The sequence below is a fragment of the Chiloscyllium punctatum genome, chromosome 2 (genome assembly GCF_047496795.1).
Source record: "Chiloscyllium punctatum isolate Juve2018m chromosome 2, sChiPun1.3, whole genome shotgun sequence".
Lineage (NCBI taxonomy): Eukaryota > Metazoa > Chordata > Chondrichthyes > Orectolobiformes > Hemiscylliidae > Chiloscyllium > Chiloscyllium punctatum.
The window spans coordinates 144,620,527-144,636,647 of record NC_092740.1 but is presented as its reverse complement, the minus strand read 5'-3'; the positions used below and the strand labels follow the sequence as shown (position 1 = coordinate 144,636,647).

At 38.9% G+C, this 16,121-nt stretch overlaps 1 protein-coding gene across 1 annotated transcript in view; it reads left to right on the top strand.

Moving 5' to 3' along the window:
* The window catches only part of LOC140492499 (FERM and PDZ domain-containing protein 1-like), a 43,099-nt gene extending 27,583 nt beyond the window's left edge, over nt 1-15,516 (top strand). Inside the window, exons 11-15 of the mRNA XM_072591401.1 lie at nt 2,603-2,698; nt 2,784-2,966; nt 5,028-5,166; nt 9,665-10,513; nt 13,199-15,516. Of these exons, the coding sequence (XP_072447502.1) occupies nt 2,603-2,698; nt 2,784-2,966; nt 5,028-5,166; nt 9,665-10,513; nt 13,199-15,516 (3,585 nt within the window). The remainder of the gene's footprint in view (nt 1-2,602; nt 2,699-2,783; nt 2,967-5,027; nt 5,167-9,664; nt 10,514-13,198) is intronic.
* The last annotated feature ends 605 nt before the right edge of the window (nt 15,517-16,121 follow it).

Sequence of the window (16,121 nt, the reverse complement as noted above, 5' to 3'; positions counted from 1 at the left end):
ATCTGTATTCGTGAATTATTAAAGGAGGAGAAAATAAACTTTTGCAGTTTTCTCTGTTTCCATCTCCTGATGCTGTTAGCTCATTCCGAGTTTTTGGTTTTGCTGCCATTATTCATTCCTTGGTGCTTTGTCCAAGTGGCCTTTCCTCATATGGGAACCTGGTCGTGAATGGTTGCTGTATTCAACTGTAGGGGGCATCACAATGAAGCCCTGTCATACCCAGAGGAAAAAAAACCCATAAAACTGGCAGATGACACATACTGGTCTGCCCCTCTTGTAATCGAGCTTCATCGAGGGCCGAAGGGCCTGTTCTGCGCTGTATTGAAATTAAGCTTCATTGTGTCCAAGGATCACATTTCTTTTTAAACTCTCTATTTTCTCCATTTGCCTCCACCTTGAATCCAGCCTGAGTTAATGGCCCTCATAAAGGGCAGAATCTGAACTGTTATCCCTTAACCCAAGGTCATTGAGGCCTGTTTAAAGGAATGAAAGAGATGTACTAAACAATTTTCTTTTTCACAAAACAAGTCACAAATACTTCAGACCAAGTGAACCTGTTTTGAAATGTTGTCATTGTTATAGGACAGGAATCCTAGCAAACAATTTCCACAAAACAGGCTCCCACAAACAACAACACGATAACTAACCAAGGTATCTTGATAAAATGTTGGCTGAGTGGTAAATATTGGCCACTACTGTTCTTTAAATCGTACCATGGAATCTTGTTTAATTCTCTTTGTGGAATATCTAACATCTCAATCATAGAAAAATACAGCGCAGTACAGGCCCTTTGGCCCTCAATGTTGCGCCAATCCAAGCCCACCTAACCTACAAGAGCCCACTATCCTCCATATACCTATCCAATGCCCACTTAAATGCCCATAAAGAGGGAGAGTCCACCACTGCTACTGGCAGGGCATTCCATGAACTCACAACTCGCTGAATAAAGATTCTGGATTAGTGGTGCTGGAAGAGCACAGTAGTTCAGGCAGCATCCAAGTAGCTTCGAAATCGGATGCTGCCTGAACTGCTGTGCTCTTCCAGCACCACTAATCCAGAATCTGATTTCCAGCATCTGCAGTCATTGTTTTTACCTCGCTGAGTAAAGAACCTACCATCAAAGGATGGCAGCTTTGTCCCTGAAGAACATTAATGAAGTTTTCCCAACAATTGGCAATAGATTTATGATCATCACTAGACTCTTTAATTCCAGATATTTATTGAATTAAAATTTCACCATTTTCCATGGCAGGATTCAAATGGTTCACAGGGCATTATCTGGGTCTCTGGATTAACAAAACAGCAATAACACCACTAGGCTATCACCTCCTCTAACAGTCAGCCAATCATTAATGCGTGCCTGTAAGTTACTTCTCATCCTAAGTGCTTCAAGATAATCTTAGCACCAGTGCAGAATTATCCTTTATCCTGATTCACCCTTCGATTTTTTTATCCATATACTGTATTTTAATAACACTTTTACAATCCCTGTATGGTCTTATACATCTCTAGGAAACTTTTCCTACTTGACCTACAAGTCCATATCCTTTTAACCTCGTCATGTGTTTGTCTTTTCTGCTGCTGTATTCCTCAATAAGAGACTTCAGTTGTGTATTTTCCTCCACTGCTTCTACCTCTGCTGCCCCTCTTTAGACATTCTCCTACTCAGCTGTGAAGTGATGTAGGAAATTCCACTGTAACCAGCACTATTAAGTTGAAGCTTGTTTGTAAAGAGTGCTTTAAACAAAATTGCTTTCTTGGGAATTGCAGTTTCAAAGATGCATATTTTATAATTAGGTCAAAAGTTTTAATTAAAGCTTCTCATATTGTAAGCCCAGTTAAGCATTTCAATATTTTTGTGTATGAAAGATTGAAGTTGATCAGCCCCTGAAATTGCTCATCATTATCTATCAGCCACTTTGTGATCCCCAGCGTTAACTGCAGACGTTCAGGACATTACATTTTAGGGAGGAAAACCAATTGTTCACAATATAAAGAATATCTTTGAGAAATTGAGTTTCATGAATATACATTGGTTATTTGATATTTAAACTTTTTTTTGTAAAGCAGTTATTTAAATCCATGCAACAAAGATAAAAGATAAAATGTATTCTTCACATAGATTATCCATTAATTTCTTTCAAATCAGAGGAAGTGTGCCTCGTTGTTTTATGATAATAAACTCAACTGGATTAGTTTGGTAAATAATGGAATCAAAATGTGAAGATGGCAAATTAACTAGACATCTGAAAATTCAGAACTATAATTATGTCTGGGAAGGAAATGCTGAAAATCATGTTTTTTGCATTGAAGGAAGAATTATTGTAGGGTCTTTATGAACATGCAAGATTGAGTTTAAAGAGGATGTAATCACAGGGCCATACCTGCTGCCAATGCATAACCTGATTTGCTGATAGGTGTTGTCTGTCATTGTACTGAATCACTAGTTAGAAAATTCCAGGCGGGATTCCCATTATTTTCCATTGAAAGTCTTTGACCATTTTTGATAAATGTTGCCAAAAGTGCAACGCTGCTGGGGACATCTTTTCATTAAAATAACTTTCCATGCCAGTATATTAAAATACACTCATTCTGTTTGAAGCAACTGATATCCACGGCACAAGTCCGGCTGAATTACCTGAACATACTGAGTGATCTTCGAGCATATGGAGGGAAGACCTTTAACGCAACCCTTCTGGTACGTAGGGAGAAACAGAAACCTGGCTCATTTTTTTAAACTCGACTTTTTTTAATAAGTTTCTAATGAAATGCAACTTCTTCAGCTGCAGGACAGAGAATCATTTATCACATTGTTGGTCGGAGCCAAGTATGGTATCAGCCAAGTTATTAACAGCAAACTCAATATTATAAACCAGTTAACAAACTTCAACAACATCCGGAAGTTGGAATTGACCTTTGAGTGTGAGAAGGTCAGCATGGTGAACATCTACCTGGTGGATGTGAAGGTAAAGGCTATTGATGCTAATTGCTTGCTTGGACAAGGGCTTGGTACATTTTATAATACAGGTTGTTGTCTGGTCAAATCCTTGATGCTGTGATCTGTGCTGCAATAACAGTTGTTTAGCAATTATTCCTATCCTCAGTTTGCTAATGTTTTGCAATGAAGTTACTTGGGAGTGACTCTTACCTTTGCTCACTGTCAATCAGACAGCAGATGCCTTTAGTACTTACCCGCACTGGCACCTCCATGATCCCAACATGAAGAGACCTGACTGCAATTTAACTCGGGCCTGAGCTAGGGAGGCCTCTGCATATTTCCAGCCAGGCCAGGCCAATCTGATCAAGCCCAGCAAAGTGAAGTGAAGGAAAGGGAGGAAGTACCAAGGACATTTACCAAGGAAAGATGGGATTTCTGCCTGTCTGCCAGCCCGTCTTGCCTGTTTTCCCAGAATGCCAGTGACACTAATCTGCTGACACTGGAATAATTTCCAAAGGCAGCAGTGACTAGGCCACTGCAGACCAGAGGAAGGCAGTCTCTTCGAGTCATAATTCCTGCCTCTCCAATTACAAATTAATTCTGTTCCTCAGAATCATTCAAGCAATTTCTCCACCACGAGGTAAGACTGACTGGCTTCTAGCTCCTGGTTTATCCTTTGCTCCTTTTTGAATAACAGTACTACACTGGCTGTCCTCAAGTCCTCTGACTCTTCTCCTGGGCCAGACAGGTATAGAAAATTATTGCAATGTCCCTGATTTTGTCCCTGCCTCACTTACCAACCTGGGATATATTTCATCCAGCCCTGGACATTTATCGAATTCTAAGCCAGACCACTCAGAGCTCTCTCTGTCAATAATAATTTCTTGAATTGTATCACAGACCTTCTCCCTGTTTTCTGTATGCATATTGTCCATTTCACAAGTGAGTACTGTCTCATAGTATTCTTTTGGAATCCTACCTACATCCCCTGATTCCCTGCACAAATTACTGCTGTAGTCCCAATGGCACTACTCTTTTACCCTAACTGTAAACCAGTTTAGGATTTCCTTCTATTTTAATTTTAGTATCCTTTCATGTCACCTATTTGGTCTCCTATTCTCCATTTTAAGTTCCCTCTTGAACATTCTGTACTCCTCTAGGATTTCAGCTGTTTTCAGCCCTGGATATCTGCCATAAGTATCTCTTTATTCTTTAAATCCATTGCTGTGTATCTTTAGATATCTAGGGCTCACAGGATTTAATGGTCTCACCCCTTCCTTTATTGGAACATGTTGGCCCTGTACTCTCCATATTTCCTTCTTGAATGCGCCCCATTTCTCTGTGACAAATTTGCCTGAAAGTTATAAGAAATTGTTGCATTTAAATATTAATGATTAATTGAACTCACCCCACTCCTACATTGGAACAGTGATGGTATCTGAAAAATAATCCATGTTTGTAAAGTGATGTCTAGTGGCTCTGAAATATGCTATATAAATGCAAAGTTTCCTTTCAGGAAGTTGGCAATAGTTAGTACTTGACAACATCAAGACATTTTTAATGATGAAGTTTAGGTTTTCATAACACAATCCACCTCTCCCATTCAGAAGAGGAATAAATCAAACCCCAGATATTATTCCAAACTGTAATAAATGTTGTTAGAAATTTGCAACCTTTTACATTTGCTTTCACTTCTCCTTTCACTTTTTTTTTGTCTGTATCCAAGCAATTTTTCTGATTCTTTGTTTCTCTTTCTGAGCCCAATTTGACTAATTCACCTGCCTTCTCTATTGTTCCTGCTTCTTTCTCAATCCTTGAATTTCGTGGTTAAAGAAATAGATTGTTTTATCCAATATTTGCCCAGATCTTAGATTCCCTGTTGCCCTCACTTATCAACTCGCAATTTCAGCATTGTACAACATTTTCACGCTATAGATTGGAAGGAAAACAAATGAGGGAAAACACTGCTCCCAGCAAATTCAAGGAAGCTAATGTTGAGCAAACTCTTTAAAATGAGTGAGTTGATATCATTTTCAGGTTAGGTCTGTTAGTGGAAAAGTTTAATTACTGACTCTGTTTTTATTTACAGTCTCTGACATTGTTACTGGAAGCTCATCATGCTAAAGACCTTGTGTGTTTGATTGCTGGATATCATAGGCTATACGTGAACTCAACAGACTCCATATTCATCTGGCCTAGCAACTATCAAAGTCAGACAACTGAAGAAGGTAATACATTAGTCGTTTTTTTTTTAAAAATAAGAATCCCAGTTTTATTCCTGCCATACTTTTGCCCAAGAAACACAGAGAGTGATAGATGCCTGGAATGCAGAGGTAGTAGAGACAGACACGGTAGATTAATTTAAGGTGCATCTGGACAGATGTATGAGTAGGTGGGGAGCAGAGGGATACAAATGCTTAGGAATTGGGCGATAGATTTAGACAGTGGATTTGGATCGGCTCAGGCTTGGAGGGCCGAATGGCCTGTTCCTGGGCTGTAAGTTTTCTTTGATCTTTGAAAGCAAACTTCCAAATGTGAATTTTGTTTCTATTGTCACCACCCCCAGGCAGAACTATGTTTTCTCTGCCATTTGTTAACACTCCAAATCAGACAGGGATGTTCTGAATATAGAGACTGATTGAATCCTTGGTTAATGTCAGCTTTTGTTAAGTGGCAACCTTTACATCCTGTGTGAAAGTTGCAGTTTCAAGTAACACTTGAAGACTCTCTCACTGACTGGATGCTGAACATTAAGACTTGGGAAAGCTTAGATAATTCTGTGTACTATTTGGAAAAAAGGGAAGAGGTTTCTCCTGGTATCTTGGTCTTTTGTACCAATCTTGGTGACAAGATTAATTATTGGCCACAGAGAAAAGGCATCTCTAGGTAGATTGAATCTCCTTTCCAGCTTTAAAGGGAGATGAGTGGGTCTGAGACTAGTATTTTACAATTTAAAAAGGGCAATTATGTATGCTCGAAAACTGCACACCTAAGATGAACTGAGACACTAAGTTCAGGAATAGACTGATATAGAAGTAAAGGTAGATATTTAAGAGATATTTCAAAATAAGTATATTTAAGAGTAAATGTATTCCTACTGTAAAAAAGAAGTTGCAAAGGAAGAACAAACCATCTATGGCCAACATAAGAATTTAAGGAAGGTACTGAGATTAAGGAAGAAGTATAATATGATTAGCAGATCAGATATTGGACAGAAGATAAGGAATGGCATAGAATGACAACAAGATTAATCAAGGGAAAGAAATTAGAGTAAGAGAGGATGCTAACTAGAAAAGGAAGAACAGATAATGAGTTTTTACTAGTATTTAGAAAGGAAAAGATTAAGTAAGGTGAGTGATCCTCTTGATAGTGAGAATGGGGAGAAATTAATATATAATAAATAAATGGCAGTTGAATTAAACAAATATTTGCTTCTGTCTTCACTATAGAAAATACAAAAACACTCTAGTAATAGCTGTAAATCGAAGGGAGAGAGAAACCTGGTGAAATTACAGTTAAGAGGGAAGTGTGATGAAGCCAACAGGTAGACCTCTGGGCTGACAGGCTTTCAGACCCATTTGGACTTCATCCTGGGTTCTTAAACAGAGGGACCAATGTGAAAGTCGAAGCATTGATGTTGATTTTCCAAAGTTTCATAGATTTGGATAAGGTTCTATTGGATTGAAATGTAGCAAATGTTATGTCATTATTCAAGAAGGGAGGGAAAGAGGAAACTATTGGCTTGTCACAGGGTAAGTGTTGGAATCATTACTGAGGAGCTTATAGCTGGACACAACTCTAGCTATTTGGGAAGAATCAGCATTATTCTGTGAAAGGGAAATCATGCTTAATCAATTTATGTCAATCTTTGAAGGGTTAGCCTATGCTTTGGATAATGGAACCGGTAGAGATACTATACTTGGGTTTTCAGTGGGATTTGATGTGCCACATAAAAGATAATTGCACCAAATAGGACCTAAATATTCACTTATTTGAATGGATAGAAGATTGGCTGGGTTCAAGTCCCATCTGATCCAGAGATGTGTAATAACATCACTGAACAGGTTAATTAAAAATATCTAGAAGATTGACCGGCTGACAGAAAGAGAGAATGTGTTTGAAAAAGCTCTCTTTCTGATTGGCAGGATGATGAGTCCCAGAAGAATCTGTGTTGGGGCCTCAGCATTTATAACAATGATTTAGATATGGGGAGGAAAGCCATGGCAGCTAAATTTGCAGATGACTCAAAGATGGGTGGGGAAGTATGTTGTGAAGAGGACATAAGGAGTTTTCAGATGGGTGTCAATCAATTAAATGAGTGCCCAAAAATTAGATTCTAGATTAGAGTGGTGCTGGAAAATCACAGCAGTTCAGGCAGTATTCAAGGAGCAGGAAAATCGACATTTTGGGCAAAATTTCCTGCTCCTTGGATGCTGCCTGAACTGCTGTGCTTTTCCAGCACCACTCTAATCTAGAATCTGGTTTTCAGCATCTGCAGTTCTTGTTTTTACCTAGTTGATTTTAACCCTACTGCGAATCCTCTGCAAGGATGCCTGCATTGAAGAAGTTTTCCTCCTCTCTCTACAAGAATTTCAGGAAGTCCCTCTCACTCTGCAACTCCCAGGTCATTTCCTCTGCCCTGAAGCTCTTCAACCACATCCTGAAACAAAAAGCTCTATTCCTGATGAAGGGCTTTTGCTCGAAACATCGATTTTCCTGCTCCTCGGTTGCTGCCTGAACTGCTGTGCTCTTCCAGCGCCACTCTAATCTAGAATCTAGTTTCCAGCATCTGCAGTCATTGTTTTTCCCCCGCCCAAAAGTTAGGCCAATGTAGTATAATGTGGAAAAATTATTTAGTTTGCAGGCAGAATGAAAAAAAGCAGAGTTTTACTTAAAGTAAGAACAACTGCACCATTTCAAGGAGCAGAGATATCTATATGTGATAGTGCATAATTCACAAAACATTAGTTTGCATGTGCAGCACATAATTATGAAGGCTAATGGAATGTAAACATAAAGGTGTTTTGCTTCAATTATCCAGGGAATTGATGACAGTACAGGTCTAATATTTCAGGTAGTTTTGGTCTTCTCGATTAAGGAAGACCATAAATGTTTTTAAAACAGTTCAGAGGAGCTTTCTGAGATTGATACCTGGAACGTGCAAGTTGTCTTATGAGAAAAGGTTGGGCAGACTGCCTTGTTTCCTTTGGTGTTTAGAAGTGCAATCCTTGACAAGTTGGAAATGGAAATAAAGTCTCCTCTTGTGGGTGAATCAAAAATTAGGGGTCACAGTTTTTAAAAGAATACAACCTTTTAGAGCAGAGATGTGTGCTTTTCTTTCAGATGGTTGGTGGGGGCTGCGGTCATTAAATCCTTTTTAAGGCAAAAGTAGATAAATATTTGTTAAGCAGGAGAATGAAAGGTTATCACATGGAAGTGGGGAAATGGAATTTGAAACACAGATAGATTAGTTATGGTTGTATTGATTGGCAGAGGACGCTTCATTGTCCAAGTGACTCACATCTGTTCCCAAGTAGTATGTGCTTACATAAAGCCCTACTTTTTCTCTTTGCTTTCAGTTCAGTCAATTTCCTGAATGTAAAGGCTCAGATTCTTTTCTCAGTGTACATTTCCTGCTATGACATATCATCCACACAATTAGTAAAGATAAACGGCAACTCACCCACCATCCTCTCAAGGGCAATTGGGGATGGGCAATAAATGTTGGTCATCCAGCAATGCCGTCATCATATGAATTAATATATGAAAAAACACAGTGTAAAGGACAGGAGGACTCTTCTCTCCGACCCTTTGAGATGTGTGCAGATTATTAGAAATCGAGGTTAATGGACTGTTCAGCTCCTGTGGGTATTGTACCTAAGGGATGGTAATAATTTTCATGTCCATGCCAATCCTTCCATTAGACTGATCAGTTCTGTGGAGCATTAGCGAGGTTTGTGATTATTGGCATCACTTTCAGACAGTGACTCTTTGCAATGAAGTTATGATAGAAAATAAACTCATGTCAGTTTAAACATGTTTCCCTCTCAGAATGATATCAGTAGCAGCAATCTGAGAGAGAGTTCAGACACAACTCACATTTTCCAATGGCATTGCTCACTCTGACTTTATGCCAATTAGGTGAGTTACAGTTGCTGATAAGTCTTGTTAAAATTCCAGAATGTAGGAACTTACATTTTATTATATGTATCCATAGGATCTAGAAAGTCTTGAAAGCTTATGCAAGGAATGTCTCAATCAGAAATATTGATCAAGAAATAGGATATCAAATTTTATTTACTGTAAAAGTTACTACTTTTCTTTTTACATTGTGAGTAATAGCCTGGCACTGTATTTGAGTGGTGTCCTGAAGCTGAATGAACATGTACAATTGGTATGACTTCAATATTGAAGCTTTAACAGTTAAAGACTCCACCCCAGGTATTTCCTTCAACCAACTCCTTGCAGACAGTAATACCCTGTTTACGTGAAGAAACTTATCCAAACAAACATTTTCAAGCAAAATAAATAACCTAAACAGAAAGGAAGAGCATAGAAGTTAATCATTGAAGTTTTTATAATTTTTTTTTATTCATTAATGGGATGTCATTTATTGCCCATTACTAATTGCCAGGAGGGCATTTTAAGATGGCAGAATTCAGTTTTTAAAGAAATATTAGATGGTTCCTTCATCTGACCTTAGATGTACCTTATTTTACTGTGCAGGTGACGAAGCCCGAGGATTAAGTGATTCAGAGTCATCATCAGACATTGAGTCATCATTAGACTTGTCTATAGAGCTCCACAAAATGAGGAGTGGATTCTTACAGCCTCTGACTGAAGAAAATGAGGACATCGAGAACTCGGAAAGTGAAGCTACAGACAGTGACTGCTTACGGGAGGATATCCAGGAAGAGACCAGTTGCAGCACAGGGGATGTGTCTGATCTGAATGATGAAACAACAAGTCAGGGAGGAGACTTTTGTGAAAGAAGCTGTTCTGCCGACTCTATGGACGAACTGCAAACGGAGACTTCAATGAGCAGCACTTCAGGTCCACACTCACATGGTGAGATTTCAGAAGATGATGACAAAGATTCTATCGCTGAAGAGAGTGATGGTGAGCCAGTTACAAAGAGGCACTGTACCGTGGAATCAAAAGACAGTCTTGAACAACCTTCAGCAGACTCCTTAGCCTCTACTCCGACCCTTTCTAAATACATTGCAAGTGATATAAAGGTGGTTTGCTCTATTCCTGACCTCAGCCAAAGTGAGAACCCATGCACTGCAGAACTTTGCAACCAGTGCCCCAGAAACGAGGGTGAGAGTTATGCACAAGGGGACAAGTCTTGGAATGTGACAAGTCGTGGCCTGCTCACTGAGTTACCACCAATTCCTTTTCCAGAGGAACCAGCTATTGATGGGAACCTATCCAGTGAGGTCCTCACTATCCCGATTCTGGCTCCTCCCCCTGGCTTTCAGGACAACAACTCTGATGACGAATTTTTCGATGCAGCTGAAAAGTTTACTGATGTGGAATGTTCAGGTGACATCAAATTCAGTGGAACTGAAGCAGGTAGGTCTGACAGATGACAATCAGGTTTCCACTTACTTCCACTTACTCCATACAACAAATTAAATGAAATCCAAAATATATTTGAACACATTTCAAACATACTTAAGAATGATGAATAATTAAAATATTTTCTGTGTTTATTTTGATTCACTTATTACATGTTACCAATGCACCTTTATATACCCGACTAGTGATGTCACATGAGGAACAGGTACTGAGTTCCAGTGATGTGAAGAATCTGAATTAAACAGGCAATGATGAACTTATTGATGTCTTCACAAGTTAAAAATTGCATCTTCAGTTATGAATTCAATTTAGTCCCATTGTTGAGCTCATTTGAAAAAGTCAGTTTTAAGTAATTGACATATCTGAGAATTATAAAGCTTCAAACCTCGAGACAATTAATCCCTGGTAAAGTCATTCCGTTTCTAAAGAAATAAACAGACAAAGCAATTTAAGAAAATTATACTTCACTAAAAATAGAAGAATTCACTAAAACTTCTTTCTCCAAATTAAAAGTTTTTACCCTTGGTATGTCTTTGATCATTTTCCAGACCAGTTTAGTGAAATCCTGGTCACTATTATGGAAATACATTATGGAAATACATTCCTGCTGATACTTCTTGAATCTGCCCTGCTTAGTTTCCAAAACCAAAATCCAGAACAACCCTTGATCATCACAAAAGGGGATAAGAACAACTGTTCCCTAATGTCTTTTTAAAAAAAACACAGGTTTTGGAAATAAGGACTAAAAATATCCGCAGTCCTGTTGATATTCTGAGTTGTGGTCTTGTCAGGCACTTATCCTTCTGGAAATCGAAATACAATCCATTCATCAGTTCTCTTTTATCCATGGGACATGTTCCTTCCTCAAAGAACTCTAATAGATTGGTTAAATGTGATTTCCCATTCACAAAACCACGTTGATACTACCTGATTATTGAGAGTTTATCCAAGTGGCCTGCTATAACTTCTTTAATAATAACTTCTGACATTTTCCCTATGCAGATGTTAAGCCTGTCATTCCCTGCTTCCTGCCCTCCTGCCATTTGAGTAAAGAAATTACATACACTGTCTTCCAGTTTAATAGAATTTTTCCTGAATCTCAGGAAATTTAGATAATTAAAACTAAGGCAACAACTATCTAACTGTGGGGGGGGGGGAAGGGAGGTCCCCGAATTACGAACATCGAAATTAGAGACACTAATGTATTCAAACATGATCCTGGGATTTATTAATTTTAATTTTAAAGATCTGATAGATGGAAGTTACTTACAAATGGTTATTTTACATTTTCCTGCATCGCATTCTGACTAGTCATTCCTTTTAAGATTCTTGAATAAAGTCCACCAGAACCTGGGCACATGGCAGGCTTCATCTCCAACAAAATACTCAATACCACTTCTTTGCTAATTGTAAATAGCTTCCCATCTTTTCATTTTATGACTTGTAGCTGCATCTGAAATGCTATTTGTATACACAATAGCGAAGACCGATACAGTTTCACTAACATTAGTGAACCATTAGGGCATTTTTGACTACCTGGCAACTTTTACTAGTAACCTTTTTCTTTGTAGCCAGCATAAATGACCTTGTTTGCTTCATTAAACTCCCACCTTGCAATGATGGATTTTGGTCTTAGAAACCTTTGGAGTAGCTGCCCAGACATTTAACCGGAGCAGGAGAATCAACGTTTTGGGATTTCCCGATGAAGGGCTTTTGCCCAAAACGTCAATTCTCCTGCTCCTCAGATGCTGCCTGACCTGCTGTATTTTTCCAGCACTACACCCTCGACTCTGATCTCCAGCATCTGCAGTCCCTCCTTTCTTCTAGATCTACAAATTGTGAAGGAGTCGGCCATCATGAATCACAGCAACATTCTAGCAAAGCTTGACCTGTTGAACCTAAGCAGAGCAAGCAGAAGTGCCATTTCCTCAGAACACTAGTGGTTGGCTCCTAACTGCAACATAGCTTTCATTGAAAAAACAGAAACGACATGTTGTTGAGTAGCTGAAACTGTCGTTAACCGTGTAACATTCCTTGTTGCCAAGCAGCCAAACCCTAGTTCAGTCTACTGTCTCAAAGAGAGCTGAAACGGTAGACTAATGTAGGAAGATAGTGTTGTAACTATCGACAGGATAGTGGACATTTAGCAGCATGATATTCTAGATAAGGTTGCAGAACAAGAGTACATTTGTGATTTTGGTATATCTTCCCATTGAGGCACAATACTGGCAAGGGCACAAGCATTTAACCAATGAATCCTTGTTCCATTGAAAAATCCACTTATAAAAATTCACCCTAATGTGCCCCTAGAATCACTGGAATAAATCATTTCAAGGGGCAACTCTAGTACAGTAAAGACATTTGCTACGCTCACTATAAAATAGAAAGGAATATAGAAACTTGAAGTTTTGCTCCTTATCCGTTATTCAATTCATTTTATTTAAGATAGGACAGTTCCTCTTTGTACTGCTCTATTGGTATATTCAGGAATTTATTTCAAATATAGGTTGAAAATCAATTAACAATGGAGGCCAATGATTACATGTATATGCTAAGAGTCATGTAGATGAAAATTAAACTGCTCTGTTAACTAGCAGAGTAGTCACTGTTGTTTGATGTTTGGAGAAAGGATAAACAATATGTCCACAAATTAAATATTTTATTTTGTTTTCTTGGTAGAGTTGGAGTCTGCTAACATTAAGGGGATTGAAGCAAAACAGAATATGCAGATAAGTCCAAGTCCTTATGGCACAGGACTGGACATCAAATCTGTTGAATGCATCAAAAGTAAAGCAGAAGAAATAAAATACACAACTACAGGAAAAAGACATTTTGCATCTGATGACGTATATGATGTAAAAGCAGTTGAATTGCAGTGTCATTCAAACAAAGATGGAGATCATATGTGTTGTTATGAAAAGGAACATCTTATGACAAAAATGCAGCGATCACTTACTCTTTCTTCTTTGACAAGTATCGAGAGTGAACTTGCCTTGTTGGAAACTAAGCCTATTGGTCCATTAAAATCCATTTCCACCTGTGCCAATAAAAAGGTCCAATCAGATTTAATGGAAATGGAGCCAGATACCATGGAAACGAAGTCAGTCACAGAAACAATACCAGTCATTACTCCAGTTTCAGTTAGACGTTACCCATGTGATTCAGGCATGAGAGAGGAATGTGCTTCTCATACAGAGACTAAAGTAGGAGAAAAATTAAACAAACTTTCTCTTAAAGCCCAGCTGCCTGGAGCTGACTGCACCAATGTGGAGGAGTGTTCAAGTCCTTCAGGAGTAATTCTAGAGCTTGCTCATGCATACTCACAGAATCTAACAGAAGATAAGATGCATAATGTTACCACTGTGTCTTGCGCTGATGAACAACAAACCATGAACACAATTAGCATGAAAGACAAGGAGCAAGATGAAGCAATTGTCAAAAACAACACAGTCCTAGAAATGGGAGATGAACATGCTCAGTGGATGGACAAGGATCAAAGTGGAACTGCATTCAGGCAAACTTTATATCAAGTAAACTCCAAGGAAAATATGTTCATCTCTGAAGAAGTGGTTAAAAATAGTCAAAGAGGAGGATCATGTTACCAAAATGATGATGGCAGTATAACTTCACAGCTATATTCTATGAAGTCTACAGGAGATCTGACAGCACTGTCAGAAAACTCAGTACTGGAAAAGAGAATCTCCAGCAGGAGGAACTCATCTGAGACAGACAAAGGAAGCAAAGATGCTTACTCCCTTGACATATCCAGGTTACTTCTGAATTTAAATCGAGTCTCCTTTAAGACATTCGGCACGGTTAAACATTTGGGATCACCACACTTAGAACCAAAGATTGAAACTTGCGCAGTGAGGTCTCTTAACATTTCTAAGTGCAACACAGAGCCTGCAGAAGACAGCTCGAAAGATTACTTACCAAAAACAGAACAGATCTCTAACCAGACTGAGGCACGTATAAATGAGATCAGTACATCGATAATTTGCCCTCAAGATAGAAACCTTCCTCAGGAAATATCTTCACTGACAAATACACCAAGGCAGCTTTATGAAGTAGACAACTCAATCATTCAGGAATCCTCAACTGCAACTCAGCAAAATAAATGTCCCTCCACCAAACTGAGCTGTCTCCAACAAATAAAAGATAAACACAGTTTGAATGTTGACTCCAGAGTTCCAGCTGTCCTCACAACTGACTTGGATAAGGAAACAGATGAACAGCTCCCAATGGGTGATAAGAGCACATGTAGCTGTAAGATAGTATATGGGAATTGTTTTAGAGCACAGGGCACTGATGTTGATGACGAAAGCAAAGATTTAGCATATTCCATACAGCAGTGTTCACCAAAGACCACCCCACCTGATTCAGGAAACCACCTCTCTCAATACCTCACAACATTTACTGGGCGAAGTGAGAAATCCATGCTTACCTGTTGTTCCTTTGATTTTCCTAAAACTGATCTTACACCAAAGCTTGAAAGCTCCATTCTGTCACAATTCAAGGCTAAAAGATATAGCATGCCGAATGGATTCCATCTGATACAGAACGATATCATGGAGCTACTCAATGTGCTGAAAGAATTCCCCAGAGAAAGTCATATTGAGGAAGAATGTGCAATACTTACTTCATCAATAAAGGAGAAATTATATACTGAAAGTGGAAAACTGATGTCTGCTTGCCAGAAGGGCATTAAAGTAGACCAGGCTCCTGTGGAGATGCTCCTGGGAGTTTCTGAAAGTTTCCAGGCCCTCATACAGCTAACAGCAACATGTCTCCAGTTCACGACCTGCATGCATTGCGCAGAACGTCATGCCGAAGTGGTCAATAACTTAAAAGAGGTTTCTTTGACTTATAAAACCTTTGTGCAAATCTCTGAGGATGCATGCAGCAGGAAGTGTGATGACTTAAGCATGAAACTCCTGGCTCAACAGTGTACTGCACTGACCGCTGGGGTTTTCTGCTTGACACAGCCATTCAAATAATTCACCCCTGAAACAGAAAACAGTGTTTGTAAAGTTTGGGACATGAGAGAATATAATTAGAAAAATCTAAAGAAAGATGTAGAATTGTGTGACAAGTACATGACATGCACTAAACTCATCCCCTGGAAAAACATGTGTACTACAATATGACACATTGATTGGCATTGGCCACATGACTAACAACAATCAGAACTGATGTAAGACATGTCCTGTTTCTAGGGTAATATAGTACTCTGCTGATTCTTCAGACTTCTATATAGACAGCATTTTAATGCTGCCCTTTCAACCTGAAACTGAGGTCTGAATTCATTCCATTGGCTGTTGGGATCTGAAGGTTTCAGGGGCTTCCCACGTGTTACCAGAGAGGACCAGGTCATGCTACAAAATTTCATATCATTTGATATGAGTTGATACCAAATAAGCAATCTCATCCAGAGGGACCCAGTTGATAGCTCTCGAAATGAAAATATTATGTCTGCCTACGTGTGTCTGTGCATGAGTGCATGAGTGTGTGTGTGTGTGTGTGTGTGTGTGTGTGTGTGTGTGTGTGTGTGTGTGTGTGCGCTGAGGAAAGAAGGTGCTGTCTTCAGACTGTTGATAAAGTA